Here is a 20,525-nt window from a genome sequence, read left to right as displayed (position 1 = left end):
GAAGGCCTTTAGTAAAAGATTAGGAATTGATTCTCATTACTCTACCAGTTACCATCCTGAAACCGATGGGCAAACAGAGAGAGTGAATCAAGAGTTAGAACAGTATATAAGACTCAATTTATTTGATCAAGAGAAGACTGAGTTTAACGGAGAAATTAATGTTAACAAGTAAACATTTACAAATGCAACGGTAATAAACCAAAGTAGAGTTTAAAAGAGAAACAAACTTTAATAAACAAGCATTTACAAATACAAGTTATCGACAGATGTCAAAGTAAGAAAAGAGAAACTAACTTTAATAAACACGTATTTACAAATATAAGTTATCAACAGAAGTCGAAGTAAGAAAGAAGAAACAAACTTTAATAAACAAGCATTTACAAATACAAGTATTGACAGAAGTCAAAATAAGACAGGAGAAACAAAGTTTCACAAGCAAGAATTACCAATGCAATAAACGTAATTAAACTCTCTAATGTAAAGTAGAAACCAACTAACATCAGCTGATTTGGAGAACGCATTATCACCAACTATATATATATATATATATATATATATATATATATATATATATATATATATAGCAACATAAAACCAATCTCTAACAAAGGTTGAGAAGTTCTTCCAGAATCAGTAATAAGCATTTTTAAGAAGAGCTTATCATTCATAGAGAGAAGCAAGGCTACAGAGAACTCAGGGTGCTGCATCCAATCTTAGACGTGAAGAGGCAGACTGAGTACTGACGTTCATCATCTCTGTGGCAGTCTCTCTACAATCCCATTCCCCTTTCCCCCTCCGGGGTACTCAGCACAAAGGGTTAGAATTCGTTGTGAGTAACTCGGGTCGGGACTGAGGAGTTATCTTCTGTTTCTGAGGAAATCGAATTGAAGTATCCTGACACAAAGCATTGTGGAAGGAGTGTGGTGTAAGTTAAAAGTTCACTATTCCCTATCATCCACAGACAAATCGTCTGGTTGAGAGGTTTAATAAAAATCTGATAGGTATGATTATGGGACTCCCTGAAAAACTCAGAAGGAGATAGGATGTCCTGTTGCCATGCCTCCTTTTTGCTTACAGGGAGGTATCCCAAAAAGTAGTGGGCTTTAGCCACTTGGCCACAGATGAGGGACAGGAAGAAGAGAGTAAGCCTCTCCCTGACCTCTTCTCCCCGACTAAGCTGATCGCTTAGTGGAGGGAGTTGTACCAGCAGATTGCCTTACTGCTGAGCAGAAGGACAACTGCATACATCTCCTTGGACAATTCTATGACCTCTTCTCACTAATTTCAGGTACAACTAACTGGTGTGAGAACATAATTGACACTGGAGACAGTTTATCTATCAAAAGTAAAATCTATAGACAGCCTGACCATGCCAGAGGCTGTATCAAACAAGAGGTACAGAAAATGTTAGACCCTGGAGTGATTTAACCCTCTGAAAGCCGCTGGGCCAGCCCTGTGGTGCTTGCCCCCAAACCACATAGTAAAAAAGGAAAGAAAAAAATGCGGTTTTGTGAGGACTATAGGGGTCTCAATGAAGTAACAAAAACTGATGCTCACCCTATACCCAGGGCAGATAAGCTGATTGATACACTGGCTTCTGCCAAGTATCTAATCACTTTTGATTTAACTGCAGGGTATTGGCAGATTAGATTATCAGAAGATGCAAAACCAAAAACAGCATTTTCAACCATTGGAGGGCATTATCAGTTCACAGTTATGCCATTTGGATTGAAAAATGCACCTGACACTTTTCAGAGGTTGGTGAATACAATCCTCCAAGGATTGGAAGCCTTTAGTGCAGCATATGTAGATGATATTGCTATCTTTAGCTCCACCTGGGATGATCACCTGGTCCACCAGTGGAAACGTTTGAGGCCCTGCAAAATGCAGGCCTCATTATCAAGCCCTCAAAGTGCCAGATAGGGCAGGGGAAAGTGGTTTATCTGGCCCACCTGGTAGGTGGAGAACAGATTTCACCACTGCAGGGGAAGATCCAAACCATTATGGAATGGATTCCCCCTGCAATTCAAACCCACATGAGAGCCTTCCTAGGCCTCACTGGTTGCTACAGGAGGTTCATCAAGAATTATGCCACTATAGCTGCCTCTCTTCCTCACATCCAAGAAATGCCTAAGAAGGTATTTTGGAAAGCTTGCTGTCAAAAGGCTTTTAATGAGCTCAAACAGGTCATCGCTCTGCACCTGTTCTCAAAATCCCTTGGTACTCCAACAAATTATTTGTACAAACTGATGCTTTTGAATTAGGGGTAGGGGCAGTTCTATCACAGCTAAACACAGAGGGGCAGGATCAACCTATTGCTTTCAATTGCAGGAGGTTGACCCCTAGAGAAAAGCGTTGGTCTTCCATAGAGAGGGAGGCCTGTGCTGTGGCCTGGGTCTTGAAAAAGTTGAGACCATACCTCTTGGGACTCATTTTATTGTTCAAACAGACCACAAATCTCTATTATGGCTTAAACAAATGAAAGGTGAAAACCCTAAATTGTTGAGGTGGTCCATCTCCCTACAGGAAATGGACTATACAGTGGAACATAGACCTGGGAGTACCCACTCCAATGCAGATGGACTTTCTAGATATTTCCACTTAGACAATGAAGACTCATCTGGGCAAGGTTAGCCGTATTGTCCCTCGTTTGGGGAAGGGGAGGGGGTTGTGTAGGAAAGTACCATCTTTCTTGGCATGTTACCCCCAGTTTTACATGTATATCAGTATGTTTTGCCTGTCTCACTGGGATTGTGCTAGTCAGGACCCCAGCGCTCATAGTGTGTGGCCTAAATGTGTATGCCTGTGTAGTGCCTAACTGTGTCACTGAAGCTCTGCTAATCAGAATATCAGTGCTCATGGTCTATCTGCCTTTAAAGTTGTCACTATAGGCTAGTGACTACATTTACCAATTTCAATTGACATACAGGACCCCCCTAATATGTCCCTAGTATATGGTTCCTAGGTACCCTGGGCATTGGGGTTCCAGGAGGTCTATTTGGGCTGCAGAACTTCTTTTGCCTCCCATAGGGAGCTCAGACAAACCCTTACACATGACTGCCATTGCAGCCTGCGTGCAATAACGCACACGTTATTTCACAGCCATTTTCACTGCACTTAAGTAACTTATAAGTCACCTATATGTCTAACCTTCACTTGCTGAAGGTTAGGTGCAAAGTTACTAAGTGTGAGGGCACCCTTGCACTAGCAAAGGTGCCCCCACATAGTTCAGGGCCATTTCCCTGGACTTTGTGAGTGCAGGGACACCATTACACGTGTGCACTACATATAGATAAATACCTATATGTAGCTTCACAATGGTAACTCCGAATATGGCCATGTAACATGTCTAAGATCATGGGATTGTCCCCCCATTTCAAATCTGGTATTGGGGAGCTAATTCAACGCATCCTGGGGGCTCCACTATGGACCCTCATTATTGCCAAACCAGCTCTCTGGAGTTTTCTCTACAGCTACAGTTGCTGCCATCCCACAGAGAGGGTTCTGCCCTCCTGGGGTCTGGGCAGCCCAGCCCCAGGAAGGCAGAACAAAGCATTTCCTCTGAGAGCAGGGTGTTACACCCTCTCCATTTGGAAATATGTGTTCCAGGCTGGGGAGGGGTAGCCTCTCCCAGCCTCCTGAAATGTTTTGAAGGCACAGATGGTGCCCTCCTTGCATAAGCCAGTCTACACCGGTTCAGGAATCACCCAGTCCCTGCTCTGGCGCAAAACTGGACATAGGAAAAGGGAGTGACCACTCCCCTATCCATCACCACCCGCAGGGTGGTGCCCAGAGCTCCTCCAGTGTGTCTCAGACCTCTGCTATCTTGTGTTCAGAGGTGTGGGAGCATTCTGGAGGGCTCTGAGTGGCCAATGCCAGCAGTTGACATCAGAGAGCCCTCCTGATAGGTGCATACCTGACTAGGTGACCAATCCTCCTCTGAGAGCTATTTAGGGTCTCTCCTGTGGGCTTCTCATCAGATTACAACTTGCAAGATTCCAGCAGGACTCCTGTGCACTTTTCTCTTCAACTTCTGCCAAAGATCGATCACTGACTGCTCCAAGACGCCTGCAAAACTGCAACAAAGTAGCAAGAAGACTACCAGCGACATCGTAGTGCCGAATCCTGCATGCTTTCTCAACAGTTTCCTGGTGGTGCATGCTTTGGGGGCTGCCTGCCTTTATCTTGAACTGGAAGCCATTAAAAAATCTCCCGTGGGTTGACATAGTCTTCCCCCAGCTTCAGCAGGCACCAAACTTCAGCTTCACCGGTCCTCTGGGTCCCCTCTCATCGTGACGAGCGTGGCCCCTGGAACACAAGTAGTAGACCCAAGTGACCCAGACTGTCCAGTAGTCCATCTGTCCAAATTTGGAGGAGGTAAGTCCTTGCCTCCCTTTTTCAGACAGTAATCCTGTGCACGGCGTGAACTGCAGCTGCTACAGCTTCTGTGTACTTTTGCAAGGAATCCTTCGTGCACATCCAAGCCCAGGTCCCCAGCACTCTGTCCTGCATTGCTCAACTCCCTGAGTTGACCACCGGCTTCGTGGGAATCTCTTTTGTAGTGTTGAGACGACTTCTGTGCTCAGTCTTCTTGAACCCGTGTTCAAGGACTTCTGTGGGTGCTCCCTTCTTGCATGTGGGCTCTCTGTGTTGCTGAGGGCTCCCTCTGTCTCCTCTCCCAAGTGGCGACATCCTAGTCCTTCCTGGGCCCAGGCAGCACCCTTTTTCATTAACGGTGACCTTTGCAGTTAGCAAGGCTCGTTTGCGGGCTTTGCCCAAGGAAACAATTCTGCATCCTCCAGCACGCCGTGGGACATCTTCTGCACAAAGGATAAGTTCCTGGCACCTTTCATTGTTGCAGAATCTTCAGCTTCTTCCATCCTGAGGCAGCCATTTTGCACCTTCATCCGGGGTTTAGTGGGCTCCTGCCCCCACTGGACACTTTCACGATTCTTAGACTTGGTCCCTTTCCTTTACAGGTCCTCAGGTCCAGGAATCCATCTTCAGTGCTTTGCAGTCTGTTGTAGTCTTTGCAGAATCCTCTACCACAAGTTTAGTGTGTTTCTGGGGAAGTGTAGCACTTTATTCCTACTTTTCAGGGTCTGGGGTGGGGTGTGTTTTCTTACACTCCCAGCGACCCTCTACACACTACACTAGGCCTGTGGTCCCTATTTTCTCCCTTTGCATTCTATAGCATTTTCTTTTGTTTGCACTATCCTATGTTTAATTACTTACTTTATGTTGGTGTCTAGTGTATATATTGATTATATACTTACCTCCAGAAGGAGTATTGCCTCTAAGATATTTTTGGCCTTGTGTCATCCAAATAAACTACTTTTATTTTTTTTAACACTGAGTATTGCTTTTCTTGTGTATAAGTATTGTGTAACTATAAGTGGCATTGTAGGAGGTTTGCATATCCCCTAGTTCAGCCTAAGCTGCTCTGCTGTAGCTACCTCTATCAGCCTAAGCTGCTAGTACACTACTAATCTACTAATAAGGGATAACTGGACCTGGCACAAGGAGTAAGTACCTAGGGTACCCACTACACACCAGGCCAGCCTCCTGCACACTATATCAACAATTCTAAGATCTCATGTTGACAGCATCTACCTTATCTTACAAGATGCCTTTACCACTTCACACTGAAGTTGTACACACTGTATCCTCTCTCTTCTTCAGAATCAATGACAGTCTTCACTGGGCAGTGCTTTGAGGATGACAATGGAAATGACGTTTTGGAGACAATGTGGCTGCTTAGAAGTCATGCTGGTGAGAGAACCGACAACTGGAAAGCAACAAGGTCAGTTTTGATGGTGAATCATTTTCAATAAGAATCTCAAGTGTGTTTTGCATTATCAGACTTAGGCGTAGCTCAATAGAGAAAAAAGGTAGAGAAAGAAGAAGGTACAACATGTTGGGAAAACAATGAAAAAGAGATAAAGTAGGAAAGCATTGGCAAAACCAATAGGCCTAGCCTTTCTCCTGGTTGCAGTGCTTCATGTCTTACTACATGCTCTCTCAAGGCAGAAATAGCAGCTTGCAGTTTTTAACACGGCTGCAGTCCTTCAAGATTTTAGTAGATGCCCCTCATGCAGTGCCCTAAGATGTTAGTAGATCTCCATTACAAGTAAGATGCAACTGCTTCAGATGTCTTTCCCAAAGGTTAGGGAGTGTGACTCAACATAAAAGTGTGCAGATACACTTATGATACTCTAATGAATTGTGCTTGTTCTAAACAGGATAAGTAAATATGCCAACGCTTGTTTTTAATGATTTTATAGTACAACCTTTGACACATTTTGTATTGCGTTGACATCCTAGTATACATGGACACTAGCAATCATTGGTAAATTCAAGTGCATTATGCTTTATTTTTAGTAAATTGGTTTTTGAGTGGCACTATACATGTGTTGCTCTGTATTACAGATGCTTATAATAAAGTCAGCCGATGTCTGAGTGGTGATGATCCATCGCCCAATGATGTGTGTTGTGGTAGGAAGAAGCAAAATGTCAGACAGCTGAGCAAACCAATAGATAGAGAAATTTGATTATTCAGTCAATCAATCAGTATTTGTAAAGTGTAACATATCACCAGTGAGGGCAACCAGGCGCTGGACTGCTGGGTTTTAGTCAAAAAGCCAGGTCCTGAGTCTCTTCCTAAAGTCCATTAATGAGGGTGAAGCCGGGCGGTGGTGAGGGATGGCGGTCCAGGACTTGGTGGCAAGGTGGGAGAGGGAGCGGCTTCCACTGAGGCTGGGGCAGATGAGCAGAGTCTGAGCAAGAGCGAGGGAGGCAAAGCAAAGGTTTCTGGGTGGTTGCTGAAAGTTCAAGTGTTGGTTCATGTATGCTGGACCTTGGTCGTGTAGGGCTTTGTAGGCGTGCATGTAGGAAAGTACCATCTTGTCTGGCATGTTACCCCGATATTTCATTGTATATATGTTGTTTTAGTTGTATGTGTCACTGGGACCCTGCCAGCCAGGGCCCCAGTGCTCATAAGTGTGCCCTGTATGTGTTACCTGTGTTATGACTAACTGTCTCACTGAGGGTCTGCTAACCAGAACCTCAGTGGTTATGATCTCTCATTTCTTTCCAAATTGTCACTAACAGGCTAGTGACCAATTTCACCAATTTACATTGGCATACTGGAACACCCTTATAATTCCCTAGTATATGGTACTGAGGTACCCAGGGTATTGGGGTTCCAGGAGATCCCTACGGGCTGCAGCATTTCTTTTGCCACCCATAGGGAGCTCTGACAATTCTTACACAGGCCTGCCACTGCAGCCTGAGTGAAATAACGTCCACGTTATTTCACAGCCATTTACCACTGCACTTAAGTAACTTATAAGTCACCTATATGTCTAACCTTTACCTGGTAAAGGTTGGGTGCAAAGTTACTTAGTGTGTGGGCACCCTGGCACTAGCCAAGGTGACCCCACATTGTTCAGGGCAAATTCCCCGGACTTTGTGAGTGCGGGGACACCATTACACGCGAGCACTATACACATGTCCCGACATATGTATAGCGTCACAACGGTAACTCTGAACATGGCCATGTAACATGTCTAAGATCATGGAATTGTCTCCCCAATGCCATTCTGGCATTGGGGAGACAATTCCATGATCCCCCGAGTCTCTAGCTCAGACCCGGGTACTGCTAAACTACCTTTCCCGGGGTTTCACTGCAGCTGCTGCTGCCAACCCCTCAGACAGGTTTCTGCCCTCCTGGGGTCCAGCCAGGCTTGGCCCAGGAAGGCAGAACAAAGGACTTCCTCAGAGAGAGGGTGCTCCATTTGGAACAAGGTGTTAGGGCTGGGGAGGAGTAGCCTCCCCCAGCCTCTGGAAATGCTTTCATGGGCACAGATGGTGCCCATTTCTGCATAAGCCAGTCTACACCGGTTCAGGGATCCCCAGCCCTGCTCTGGCGCGAAACTGGACAAAGGAAAGGGAAGTGACCACTCCCCTGACCTGCACCTCCCCTGGGAGGTGCCCAGAGCTCCTCCAGTGTGCTCCAGACCTCTGCCATCTTGGAAACAGAGGTGCTGCTGGCACACTGGACTGCTCTGAGTGGCCAGTGCCAGCAGGTGACGTCAGAGACTCCTTCTGATAGGCTCCTCCAGGTGTTGCTAGCCTATCCTCTCTCCTAAGTAGCCAAACCTCCTTTTCTGGCTAATTAGGGTCTCTGCTTTGGGGAATTCTTTAGATAACGAATGCAAGAGCTCATCAGAGTTCCTCTGCATTTCTCTCTTCACCTTCTGCCAAGGAATCGACCGCTGACTGCTCTGGAAGCCTGCAAAACTGCAACAAAGCAACAAAGACGACTACTGCGACCTTGTAACGCTGATCCTGCCGCCTTCTCAACTGTTTTCCTGGTGGTGCATGCTGTGGGGGTAGTCTGCCTCCTCTCTGCACTAGAAGCTCTGAAGAAATCTCCTGTGGGTCGACGGAATCTTCCCCCTGCAACCGCAGGCACCAAAAGACTGCATCACCGGTCCTCTGGGTCTCCTCTCAGCACGACGAGCGAGGTCCCTTGAACTCAGCAACTCTGTCCAAGTCACTCCCACAGTCCAGTGACTCTTCAGTCCAAGTTTGGTGGAGGTAAGTCCTTGCCTCCCCACGCTAGACTGCATTGCTGGGTACCGCGTGATTTGCAGCTGCTCTGGCTCCTGTGCACTCTTCCAGGATTTCCTTTGTGCACAGCCAAGCCTGGTCCCCCACACTCTAACCTGCAGTGCACGACCTCCTGAGTTGTCCTCCGGCGTCCTGGGACCTTCCTTTGTGACTTCAGGTGAGCTCTGGTTCACTCCACTTCGTAGTGCCTGTTCTGGCACTTCTGCGGGTGCTGCTTGCTTCTGAGTGGGCTCTTTGTCTTGCTGGACGCCCCCTCTGTCTCCTCACGCAATTGGCGACATCCTGGTCCCTCCTGGGCCACAGCAGCATCCAAAAACCCTAACTGCGACCCTTGCAGCTAGCAAGGCTTGTTTGCGGTCTTTCTGCACGGAAACACCTCTGCAAGCTTCTTCACGATGTGGGACATCAAAATGCTTTGATGGGCACAAATGGTGCCCATCTCTGCATAAGCCAGTCTACACCACTTCAGGGATCCCCCAGCCCTGCTCTGGCGCAAAACTGGACAAAAGGAAATAGGAGTGACCACTCCCCTGACCAGTTCCTCCCATGGGAGGTGCCCAAAGCTCCTCCAGTGTGTCCCAGACCTCTGCCATCTTGTATTCAGAGGTGTTGGGGGCACACTGGACTGCTCTGAGTGGCCAGTGCCAGCAGGTGACGTCAGAGACCCCTCCTGATAGGTTCTTACCTCTCTTGGTAGCCAAACCTCCTTTCTTGGTAGCCAAACCTCCTTTTCTGGCTATTTAGGGTCTCTCCTCTGGGCTATTCCGTAGATAACAAATGCAAGAGCTCACCAGAGTTCCTCTGCACTTTCCTCTTCGACTTCTGCCAAGGATTGACCGCTGACAGCTCCAGGACGCCTGCAAAACCGCAACAAAGTAGCAAGATGACTTCCAGCAACATTGTAGCACCTAATCCTGCCGGCTTTCTCGACTGTTTCCTGGTGGTGCATGCTCTGAGGGCTGTCTGCCTTCACCCTGCACTGGAAGCCAAGAAGAAATCTCCTGTGGGTCGAGGGAAGCTTCCCCCAGCTAACGCAGGCACCAAACTTCTGCATCACCGGTCCTCTGGGTCCCCTCTCATCTGGACGAGTGGGGTCCCTGGAACACAGGAGCTGGATCCAAGTGACCCCCAAAGTCCAGTGGTCCTTCTGTCCAAATTTGGTGGAGGTAAGTCCTTGCCTCCCCACACCAGACAGTAATCCTGTGTACTGCATGATCTGCAGCTGCTAGGGCTTCTGTTCACTCTTGCAAGGAATCCTTCGTGCATAGTATAGCCCAGTTCCCCAGCACTCCGTCCTGTATTGCTCAACTTGCTGAGTTGACCACCGGCTTTGTGGGACCTTCTTTTGTAGTGTTGAGACAACCGCCATGCTCGGATTTATTGAATGCCTGTTCAAGTACTTCCGCGGGTGCTGCCTGCTTCTGCATGGGCTCACTGTGCTGCTGAGCACCCTCTCTGTTTCCTCCTCCAAGGGGCGACTTCCTGGTCCTTCCTGGGCCCGGGCAACACCCATTTTCTTTAGCTGTGACTCTTGCAGCTAGCAAGGCTTGTTTGCAGTCTTTCTGTGTGGAAACAGCTCTGCATCCTCTACCACGCCGTGGGACAACTGGACCTGGCACAAGGTGTAAGTACCATAAGGTACCCACTATAAGCCAGGCCAGCCTCCTACATTGGTGGTGCAGCGGTGGGATATGAACTTGTAACTGCTTTATCACTTTATCATTCGTGCTTTTCATAAGAAAAACATATACCAAATACTGAGAATATGCACAGTTAACCTAAACAGTTTAACTTTCCTTCCCTAAAACCAGAAGAGCATTATGGAATGCTGTTGTGTAGTGCATCATTTTTTTCCCATTCAAAGATGACCAACACATTCGTTATGAATGTGGCTCCATTCTTGAACTTTAAAACAACTACTTACAATGGCTTTGGGGGATGGACACACACTGCAATGTTTAGTTTTGTTATTAAAAACGTATCCTTTCCATTTATTTTGCATATGTTGCATAGTTAGTATGTATTTTATTGTGGTTGTGTCAGAGCATGTATCGAAGGATCAATCAATGAATTGATGTATGGATACATGTGTGAAATAAGAGGAGTGTGTGCATAATGATTTATTGAGTGTCTACACCTATCAGTGACACAAAATACACTTTTGTTCATAAGCCAGAGGTTTTGGTGCTGTCAGTGCTTGTTTAATGGACTGTGGCAGGGGTCAATAGGCCAGACTTGACAGAGGGAGGAACACATCCTTGTAATTCAAATAATGTATTTATTGATTGAGCAGAGATTCTTTTTCTGAATGACATGAAAGGGAATGCAGGTACTAATTCTCAGCACTGTCCGTCTTTATCTGGGAGAATTTTTCAAGAAGATGAATATCTGAATGTGACCTTGGCTGAGTAACCGGTATAAGGTTCATTCATTGTTTGATCATTGAGAATACGGACTGAGTGGTTACAAGAGGAGGTAATTAGATTTTGGAAGTGGTGGATTGAACTTTGTTCAAGATGATGAATATGTTAAGAGTGTCTTTGCTGAAATCCTAATGTGTATGTTTTATTTATGTCCTGCAGCGTTGGGAGAAATATTTTTACTCGAGAGCTCTGAGAGGATCCTTGAGGCTGCACCAAGGATTAGACAGCAGAGATGGATTGACATCTGCAGAACTCTCTTCTGTTCTTATTCATATCAGCTCTGCAAAGTTTCACTCAAATCAGCCACTACTCAGGAGCTATAGATCATCGACCTGCTGGGAGTCACTACTGCCAATCACTGCTCAGGGGCCTGCTGAGGTTTACAAACTCATTCTGATTCTGCTCACCTAGTGTCCCATTCCTTGAGCTTCTATGAAGTTAGGAAGAAGTTTAAAGGCATTCTTGTTCTGTCATTAAGCTTTGTATCATATTCTAATAAAAAGAAGTCAATAAAAAACTAATCCAGAATTCGTGCCTATGAGTATTTTCTTTCATGGTGCACAACTTTTGAAGTAAGTTTCTATAATCAGTGCAGGTCTGGGTGAAGCCGACATCATGGAGGAAAGAGCATGTTCAAAACTTCAGGGTCCACTGCTACTCAAATAGACAGAGTGTACTGCAGGAGTGAAATGAAACATAGAATGGAAAAGACCAGTTTGAGCTTTCATTCCTAAAGGTGGTTTCAGTGACAGGTCTGGACATGGAAAACCCTAAAATGTTACTGCAGGTTTTAGATAGGTTCACAGCCCTCTGAATCCATCACTGATTGTAGGAGGCTGGCCTGGCTTGTAGTGGGTACCTTGGGTACTTACACCTTGTGCCAGGTCCAGTTATCCATAATTAGTGAAGTAGCAATGTTCTAGCAGCTTTGGCTGATAGAGATAGCTATAGCAAAGCAGCTTAGGCTGAACTAGGGTCCCGCAATACCATTTAAAGTTACACAGTACTTATACACAAGTAAAGACAATACTCAGTGTTACCAAAAATAAAGGTAGTTTTTTGGGTGGCACAGTACCAAAAATAGCTTAGAGACAATACTCCTTCTGGGGGTAAATATTATACACAATATATACACTAGACACCAAAATATGGTTAGTAATTAGAAATAGGATAGTGCAAACAATCCGAAACGCTACAGAATGCAATGGGAGAAAACAGGTCTAGTGGAAACACAAACCATATACTAAGAAAGTGGAATACGAATCATGAATTATAAAGGAAAGTCCCACGCCGCAGGAGAACAACTCAGCAAGTTGAGAGTCACAGAATAGAGTGTTGGGGACCTGGGCCAGGCTGTGCACAAAGGGATTTTGCACAAAGTGCACAGAGGACTCATGAGGTGAACAAGACGGGTGCACAGGGTGTAGGAGGCTGGACTGGCTTGTAGTGGGTACCAAGAGGTACTTACACCTTGCACCAGGCCCAGGTATCCCTTATTAGTGTAGAGGGGTATCTAGCAGCTTAGGCTGATAGAAAAGTTAGCTTAGCAGAGCAGCTTAGGCTGAACTAGGAGACGAGTAAAGCTCCTACAGTACCACTAGTGTCACTTGCACAATATCATAAGAAAACACAATACACAGTTATACTAAAAATAAAGGTATTTTATTTTTATGACAATATGCCAAAGTATCTCAGTGAATACCCTCAGTATGAGGATAGCAAATATACACAAGATATATGTACACAATACCAAAATATGCAGTAATAGCAATAGAGAACAGTGCAAACAATGTATAGTCACAATAGAATGCAATGGAGGCACATAGGGATAGGGGCAACACAAACCATATACTCTAGAAGTGGAATGCGAACCACGAATGGACCCCAAACCTATGTGACCTTGTAGAGGGTCGCTGGGACTGTAAGGAAACAGTGAGGGTTAGAAAAATAGCCCACCCCAAGACCCTAAAAAGTGGGTGCAAAGTGCACCTAAGGTCCCCAAAGAGCACAGAAGTCGTGATAGGGGAATTTTGCAAGGAAGACCAACACCAGCAATGCAACAACGATGGATTTCCTGACGAGAGTACCTGTGGAACAAGGTACCCAGCACTCTGTCCTGCATTGCTCAACTCCCTGAGTTGACCACCGGCTTCGTGGGAATCTCTTTTGTAGTGTTGAGACGACTTCTGTGCTCAGTCTTCTTGAACCCGTGTTCAAGGACTTCTGTGGGTGCTCCCTTCTTGCATGTGGGCTCTCTGTGTTGCTGAGGGCTCCCTCTGTCTCCTCTCCCAAGTGGCGACATCCTAGTCCTTCCTGGGCCCAGGCAGCACCCTTTTTCATTAACGGTGACCTTTGCAGTTAGCAAGGCTCGTTTGCGGGCTTTGCCCAAGGAAACAATTCTGCATCCTCCAGCACACCGTGGGACATCTTCTGCACAAAGGATAAGTTCCTGGCACCTTTCATTGTTGCAGAATCTTCAGCTTCTTCCATCCTGAGGCAGCCATTTTGCACCTTCATCCGGGGTTTAGTGGGCTCCTGCCCCCACCGGACACTTTCACGATTCTTAGACTTGGTCCCTTTCCTTTACAGGTCCTCAGGTCCAGGAATCCATCTTCAGTGCTTTGCAGTCTGTTGTAGTCTTTGCAGAATCCTCTACCACGAGTTTAGTGTGTTTCTGGGGAAGTGTAGCACTTTATTCCTACTTTTCAGGGTCTGGGGTGGGGTGTGTTTTCTTACACTCCCAGCGACCCTCTACACACTACACTAGGCCTGTGGTCCCTATTTTCTCCCTTTGCATTCTATAGCATTTTCTTTTGTTTGCACTATCCTATGTTTAATTACTTACTTTATGTTGGTGTCTAGTGTATATATTGATTATATACTTACCTCCAGAAGGAGTATTGCCTCTAAGATATTTTTGGCCTTGTGTCATCCAAATAAACTACTTTTATTTTTTTTAACACTGAGTATTGCTTTTCTTGTGTATAAGTATTGTGTAACTATAAGTGGCATTGTAGGAGGTTTGCATATCCCCTAGTTCAGCCTAAGCTGCTCTGCTGTAGCTACCTCTATCAGCCTAAGCTGCTAGTACACTACTAATCTACTAATAAGGGATAACTGGACCTGGCACAAGGAGTAAGTACCTAGGGTACCCACTACACACCAGGCCAGCCTCCTGCACACTATATCAACAATTCTAAGATCTCATGTTGACAGCATCTACCTTATCTTACAAGATGCCTTTCCCACTTCCCACTGAAGTTGTACACACTGTATCCTCTCTCTTCTTCAGATTCAGTGACATCCTTCGTCGGGCAGTGCTTTGAGGATGACAATGGAAATGAGGTTTTGGAGACAATATGGCTGCTTAGAAGTCATGCTGGTGAGAGAACCGACAACTGGAAAGCAACAAGGTAAGTGATGGTGGTGCCTTTTCAATAAGAAAGACAAGTGTGTTTTGCATTATCAGACTTAGGCGTAGCTCAATAGAGAAAAAAGGTAGAGAAAGAAGAACGAACAACATGTTGGGAAAGCAATGGAAAGGAGAGAAAGTAGGAAAGCATTGGCAAAACCAATAGGCCTAGCCTTTCTCATGGTTGCAGTGCTTCATGTCATTACTACACGTCCCTCTCAAGGCAGAAATAGCAGCTTGCAGTTTTTAACACGGCTGCAGTCCTTCAAGATTTTAGTAGATGCCCCTCATGCAGTGCCCTAAGATGTTAGTAGATCTCCATTACAAGTAAGATGCAACTGCTTCAGATGTCTTTCCCAAAGGTTAGGGAGTGTGACTCAACATAAAAGTGTGCAGATACACTTATGATACTCTAATGAATTGTGCTTGTTCTAAACAGGATAAGTAAATATGCCAACGCTTGTTTTTAATAATTTTATAGTACAACCTTTGACACATTTTGTATTGCGTTGACATCCTAGTATACATGGACACTAGCAATCATTGGTAAATTCAAGTGCATTATGCTTTATTTTTAGTAAATTGTTTTTTGAGTGGCACTATACATGTGTTGCTCTGTATTACAGATGCTTATAATAAAGTCAGCCGATGTCTGAGTGGTGATGATCCATCGCCCAATGATGTGTGTTGTGGTAGGAAGAAGCAAAATGTCAGACAGCTGAGCAAACCAATAGATAGAGAAATTTGATTATTCAGTCAATCAATCAGTATTTGTAAAGTGTAACATATCACCAGTGAGGGCAACCAGGCGCTGGACTGCTGGGTTTTAGTCAAAAAGCCAGGTCCTGAGTCTCTTCCTAAAGTCCATTAATGAGGGTGAAGCCGGGCGGTGGTGAGGGATGGCGGTCCAGGACTTGGTGGCAAGGTGGGAGAGGGAGCGGCTTCCACTGAGGCTGGGGCAGATGAGCAGAGTCTGAGCAAGAGCGAGGGAGGCAAAGCAAAGGTTTCTGGGTGGTTGCTGAAAGTTCAAGTGTTGGTTCATGTATGCTCGACCTTGGTCGTGTAGGGCTTTGTAGGCGTGCATGTAGGAAAGTACCATCTTGTCTGGCATGTTACCCCGATATTTCATTGTATATATGTTGTTTTAGTTGTATGTGTCACTGGGACCCTGCCAGCCAGGGCCCCAGTGCTCATAAGTGTGCCCTGTACGTGTTACCTGTGTTATGACTAACTGTCTCACTGAGGGTCTGCTAACCAGAACCTCAGTGGTTATGATCTCTCATTTCTTTCCAAATTGTCACTAACAGGCTAGTGACCAATTTCACCAATTTACATTGGCATACTGGAACACCCTTATAATTCCCTAGTATATGGTACTGAGGTACCCAGGGTATTGGGGTTCCAGGAGATCCCTATGGGCTGCAGCATTTCTTTTGCCACCCATAGGGAGCTCTGACAATTCTTACACAGGCCTGCCACTGCAGCCTGAGTGAAATAACGTCCACGTTATTTCACAGCCATTTACCACTGCACTTAAGTAACTTATAAGTCACCTATATGTCTAACCTTTACCTGGTAAAGGTTGGGTGCAAAGTTACTTAATGTGTGGGCACCCTGGCACTAGCCAAGGTGCCCCCACATTGTTCAGGGCAAATTCCCCGGACTTTGTGAGTGCGGGGACACCATTACACGCGAGCACTATACACATGTCACGACATATGTATAGCGTCACAACGGTAACTCTGAACATGGCCATGTAACATGTCTAAGATCATGGAATTGTCACCCCAATGCCATTCTGGCATTGGGGAGACAATTCCATGATCCCCCGAGTCTCTAGCTCAGACCCGGGTACTGCTAAACTACCTTTCCCGGGGTTTCACTGCAGCTGCTGCTGCCAACCCCTCAGACAGGTTTCTGCCCTCCTGGGGTCCAGCCAGGCTTGGCCCAGGAAGGCAGAACAAAGGACTTCCTCAGAGAGAGGGTGTTACAACCTCTCCATTTGGAACAAGGTGTTAGGGCTGGGGAGGAGTAGCCTCCCCCAGCCTCTGGAAATGCTTTCATGGGCACAGATGGTGCCCATTTCTGCATAAGCCAGTCTACACCGGTTCAGGGATCCCCAGCCCTGCTCTGGCGCGAAACTGGACAAAGGAAAGGGAAGTGACCACTCCCCTGACCTGCACCTCCCCTGGGAGGTGCCCAGAGCTCCTCCAGTGTGCTGCAGACCTCTGCCATCTTGGAAACAGAGGTGCTGCTGGCACACTGGACTGCTCTGAGTGGCCAGTGCCAGCAGGTGACGTCAGAGACTCCTTCTGATAGGCTCCTCCAGGTGTTGCTAGCCTATCCTCTCTCCTAAGTAGCCAAACCTCCTTTTCTGGCTAATTAGGGTCTCTGCTTTGGGGAATTCTTTAGATAACGAATGCAAGAGCTCATCAGAGTTCCTCTGCATTTCTCTCTTCACCTTCTGCCAAGGAATCGACCACTGACTGCTCTGGAAGCCTGCAAAACTGCAACAAAGCAACAAAGACGACTACTGCGACCTTGTAACGCTGATCCTGCCGCCTTCTCAACTGTTTTCCTGGTGGTGCATGCTGTGGGGGTAGTCTGCCTCCTCTCTGCACTAGAAGCTCTGAAGAAATCTCCTGTGGGTCGACGGAATCTTCCCCCTGCAACCGCAGGCACCAAAAGACTGCATCACCGGTCCTCTGGGTCTCCTCTCAGCACGACGAGCGAGGTCCCTTGAACTCAGCAACTCTGTCCAAGTCACTCCCACAGTCCAGTGACTCTTCAGTCCAAGTTTGGTGGAGGTAAGTCCTTGCCTCCCCACGCTAGACTGCATTGCTGGGTACCGCGTGATTTGCAGCTGCTCTGGCTCCTGTGCACTCTTCCAGGATTTCCTTTGTGCACAGCCAAGCCTGGTCCCCCACACTCTAACCTGCAGTGCACGACCTCCTGAGTTGTCTTCCGGCGTCCTGGGACCTTCCTTTGTGACTTCAGGTGAGCTCTGGTTCACTCCAATTCGTAGTGCCTGTTCTGGCACTTCTACGGGTGCTGCTTGCTTCTGAGTGGGCTCTTTGTCTTGCTGGACGCCCCCTCTGTCTCCTCACGCAATTGGCGACATCCTGGTCCCTCCTGGGCCACAGCAGCATCCAAAAACCCTAACTGCGACCCTTGCAGCTAGCAAGGCTTGTTTGCGGTCTTTCTGCACGGAAACACCTCTGCAAGCTTCTTCACGATGTGGGACATCAAAATGCTTTGATGGGCACAAATGGTGCCCATCTCTGCATAAGCCAGTCTACACCACTTCAGGGATCCCCCAGCCCTGCTCTGGCGCAAAACTGGACAAAAGGAAATAGGAGTGACCACTCCCCTGACCAGTTCCTCCCATGGGAGGTGCCCAAAGCTCCTCCAGTGTGTCCCAGACTTCTGCCATCTTGTATTCAGAGGTGTTGGGGGCACACTGGACTGCTCTGAGTGGCCAGTGCCAGCAGGTGACGTCAGAGACCCCTCCTGATAGGTTCTTACCTCTCTTGGTAGCCAAACCTCCTTTCTTGGTAGCCAAACCTCCTTTTCTGGCTATTTAGGGTCTCTCCTCTGGGCTATTCCGTAGATAACAAATGCAAGAGCTCACCAGAGTTCCTCTGCACTTTCCTCTTCGACTTCTGCCAAGGATTGACCGCTGACAGCTCCAGGACGCCTGCAAAACCGCAACAAAGTAGCAAGATGACTTCCAGCAACATTGTAGCACCTAATCCTGCCGGCTTTCTCGACTGTTTCCTGGTGGTGCATGCTCTGAGGGCTGTCTGCCTTCACCCTGCACTGGAAGCCAAGAAGAAATCTCCTGTGGGTCGAGGGAAGCTTCCCCCAGCTAACGCAGGCACCAAACTTCTGCATCACCGGTCCTCTGGGTCCCCTCTCATCTGGACGAGTGGGGTCCCTGGAACACAGGAGCTGGATCCAAGTGACCCCCAAAGTCCAGTGGTCCTTCTGTCCAAATTTGGTGGAGGTAAGTCCTTGCCTCCCCACACCAGACAGTAATCCTGTGTACTGCATGATCTGCAGCTGCTAGGGCTTCTGTTCACTCTTGCAAGGAATCCTTCGTGCATAGTATAGCCCAGTTCCCCAGCACTCCATCCTGTATTGCTCAACTTGCTGAGTTGACCACCGGCTTTGTGGGACCTTCTTTTGTAGTGTTGAGACAACCGCCATGCTCGGATTTATTGAATGCCTGTTCAAGTACTTCCGCGGGTGCTGCCTGCTACTGCATGGGCTCACTGTGCTGCTGAGCACCCTCTCTGTTTCCTCCTCCAAGCGGCGACTTCCTGGTCCTTCCTGGGCCCGGGCAACACCCATTTTCTTTAGCTGTGACTCTTGCAGCTAGCAAGGCTTGTTTGCAGTCTTTCTGTGTGGAAACAGCTCTGCATCCTCTACCACGCCGTGGGACAACTGGACCTGGCACAAGGTGTAAGTACCATAAGGTACCCACTATAAGCCAGGCCAGCCTCCTACATTGGTGGTGCAGCGGTGGGATATGAACTTGTAACTGCTTTATCACTTTATCATTCGTGCTTTTCATAAGAAAAACATATACCAAATACTGAGAATATGCACAGTTAACCTAAACAGTTTAACTTTCCTTCCCTAAAACCAGAAGAGCATTATGGAATGCTGTTGTGTAGTGCATCATTTTTTTCCCATTCAAAGATGACCAACACATTCGTTATGAATGTGGCTCCATTCTTGAACTTTAAAACAACTACTTACAATGGCTTTGGGGGATGGACACACACTGCAATGTTTAGTTTTGTTATTAAAAACGTATCCTTTCCATTTATTTTGCATATGTTGCATAGTTAGTGTGTATTTTATTGTGGTTGTGTCAGAGCATGTATCGAAGGATCAATCAATGAATTGATGTATGGATACATGTGTGAAATAAGAGGAGTGTGTGCATAATGATTTATTGAGTGTCTACACCTATCAGTGACACAAAATACACTTTTGTTCATAAGCCAGAGGTTTTGGTGCTGTCAGTGCTTGTTTAATGGACTGTGGCAGGGGTCAATAGGCCAGACTTGACAGAGGGAGGAACACATCCTTGTAATTCAAATAATGTATTTATTGATTGAGCAGAGATTCTTTTTCTGAATGACATGAAAGGGAATGCAGGTACTAATTCTCAGCACTGTCCGTCTTTATCTGGGAGAATTTTTCAAGAAGATGAATATCTGAATGTGACCTTGGCTGAGTAACAGGTATAAGGTTCATTCATTGTTTGATCATTGAGAATACGGACTGAGTGGTTACAAGAGGAGGTAATTAGATTTTGGAAGTGGTGGATTGAACTTTGTTCAAGATGATGAATATGTTAAGAGTGTCTTTGCTGAAATCCTAATGTGTATGTTTTATTTATGTCCTGCAGCGTTGGGAGAAATAGTTTTACTCGAGAGCTCTGAGAGGATCCTTGAGGCTGCACCAAGGATTAGACAGAAGAGATGGATTGACATCTGCAGAACTCTCTTCTGTTCTTATTCATATCAGCTCTGCAAAGTTTCACTCAAATCAGCCACTACTCAGGAGCTATAGATCATCGACCTGCTGGGAGTCACTACTGCCAATCACTGCTCAGGGGCCTGCTGAGGTTTACAAACTCATACTGATTCTGCTCACCTAGTGTCCCATTCCTTGAGCTTCTATGAAGTTAGGAAGAAGTTTAAAGGCATTCTTGTTCTGTCATTAAGCTTTGTATCATATTCAAATAAAAAGAAGTCAATAAAAAACTAATCCAGAATTCGTGCCTATGAGTATTTTCTTTCATGGTGCACAACTTTTGAAGTAAGTTTCTATAATCAGTGCAGGTCTGGGTGAAGCCGACATCATGGAGGAAAGAGCATGTTCAAAACTTCAGGGTCCACTGCTACTCAAATAGACAGAGTGTACTGCAGGAGTGAAATGAAACATAGAATGGAAAAGACCAGTTTGAGCTTTCATTCCTAAAGGTGGTTTCAGTGACAGGTCTGGACATGGAAAACCCTAAAATGTTACTGCAGGTTTTA

General features: G+C 46.4%; 1 protein-coding gene across 2 annotated transcripts in view; it reads left to right on the top strand.

Moving 5' to 3' along the window:
* LOC138252918 (avidin-like) overlaps positions 1-20,260 on the top strand; it is a 57,171-nt gene extending 36,911 nt beyond the window's left edge. The window contains exons 3-4 of one of the 2 annotated variants that reach the window (XM_069205778.1): positions 5,683-5,803; positions 19,892-20,260. In XM_069205778.1, the coding sequence (XP_069061879.1) occupies positions 5,683-5,803; positions 19,892-19,925 (155 nt within the window). In that variant the 3' untranslated portion in view covers positions 19,926-20,260. Of the gene's footprint in view, positions 1-5,682; positions 5,804-11,216; positions 11,505-19,891 lie in introns of those variants that run through there. The other variant, XM_069205777.1, reaches the window with a different exon arrangement.
* The last annotated feature ends 265 nt before the right edge of the window (positions 20,261-20,525 follow it).

The sequence above is a fragment of the Pleurodeles waltl genome, chromosome 1_2, assembly GCF_031143425.1.
Source record: "Pleurodeles waltl isolate 20211129_DDA chromosome 1_2, aPleWal1.hap1.20221129, whole genome shotgun sequence".
Taxonomy (NCBI): Eukaryota; Metazoa; Chordata; class Amphibia; order Caudata; family Salamandridae; genus Pleurodeles; species Pleurodeles waltl.
This window is presented reverse-complemented; position numbering and strand designations above follow the sequence as displayed.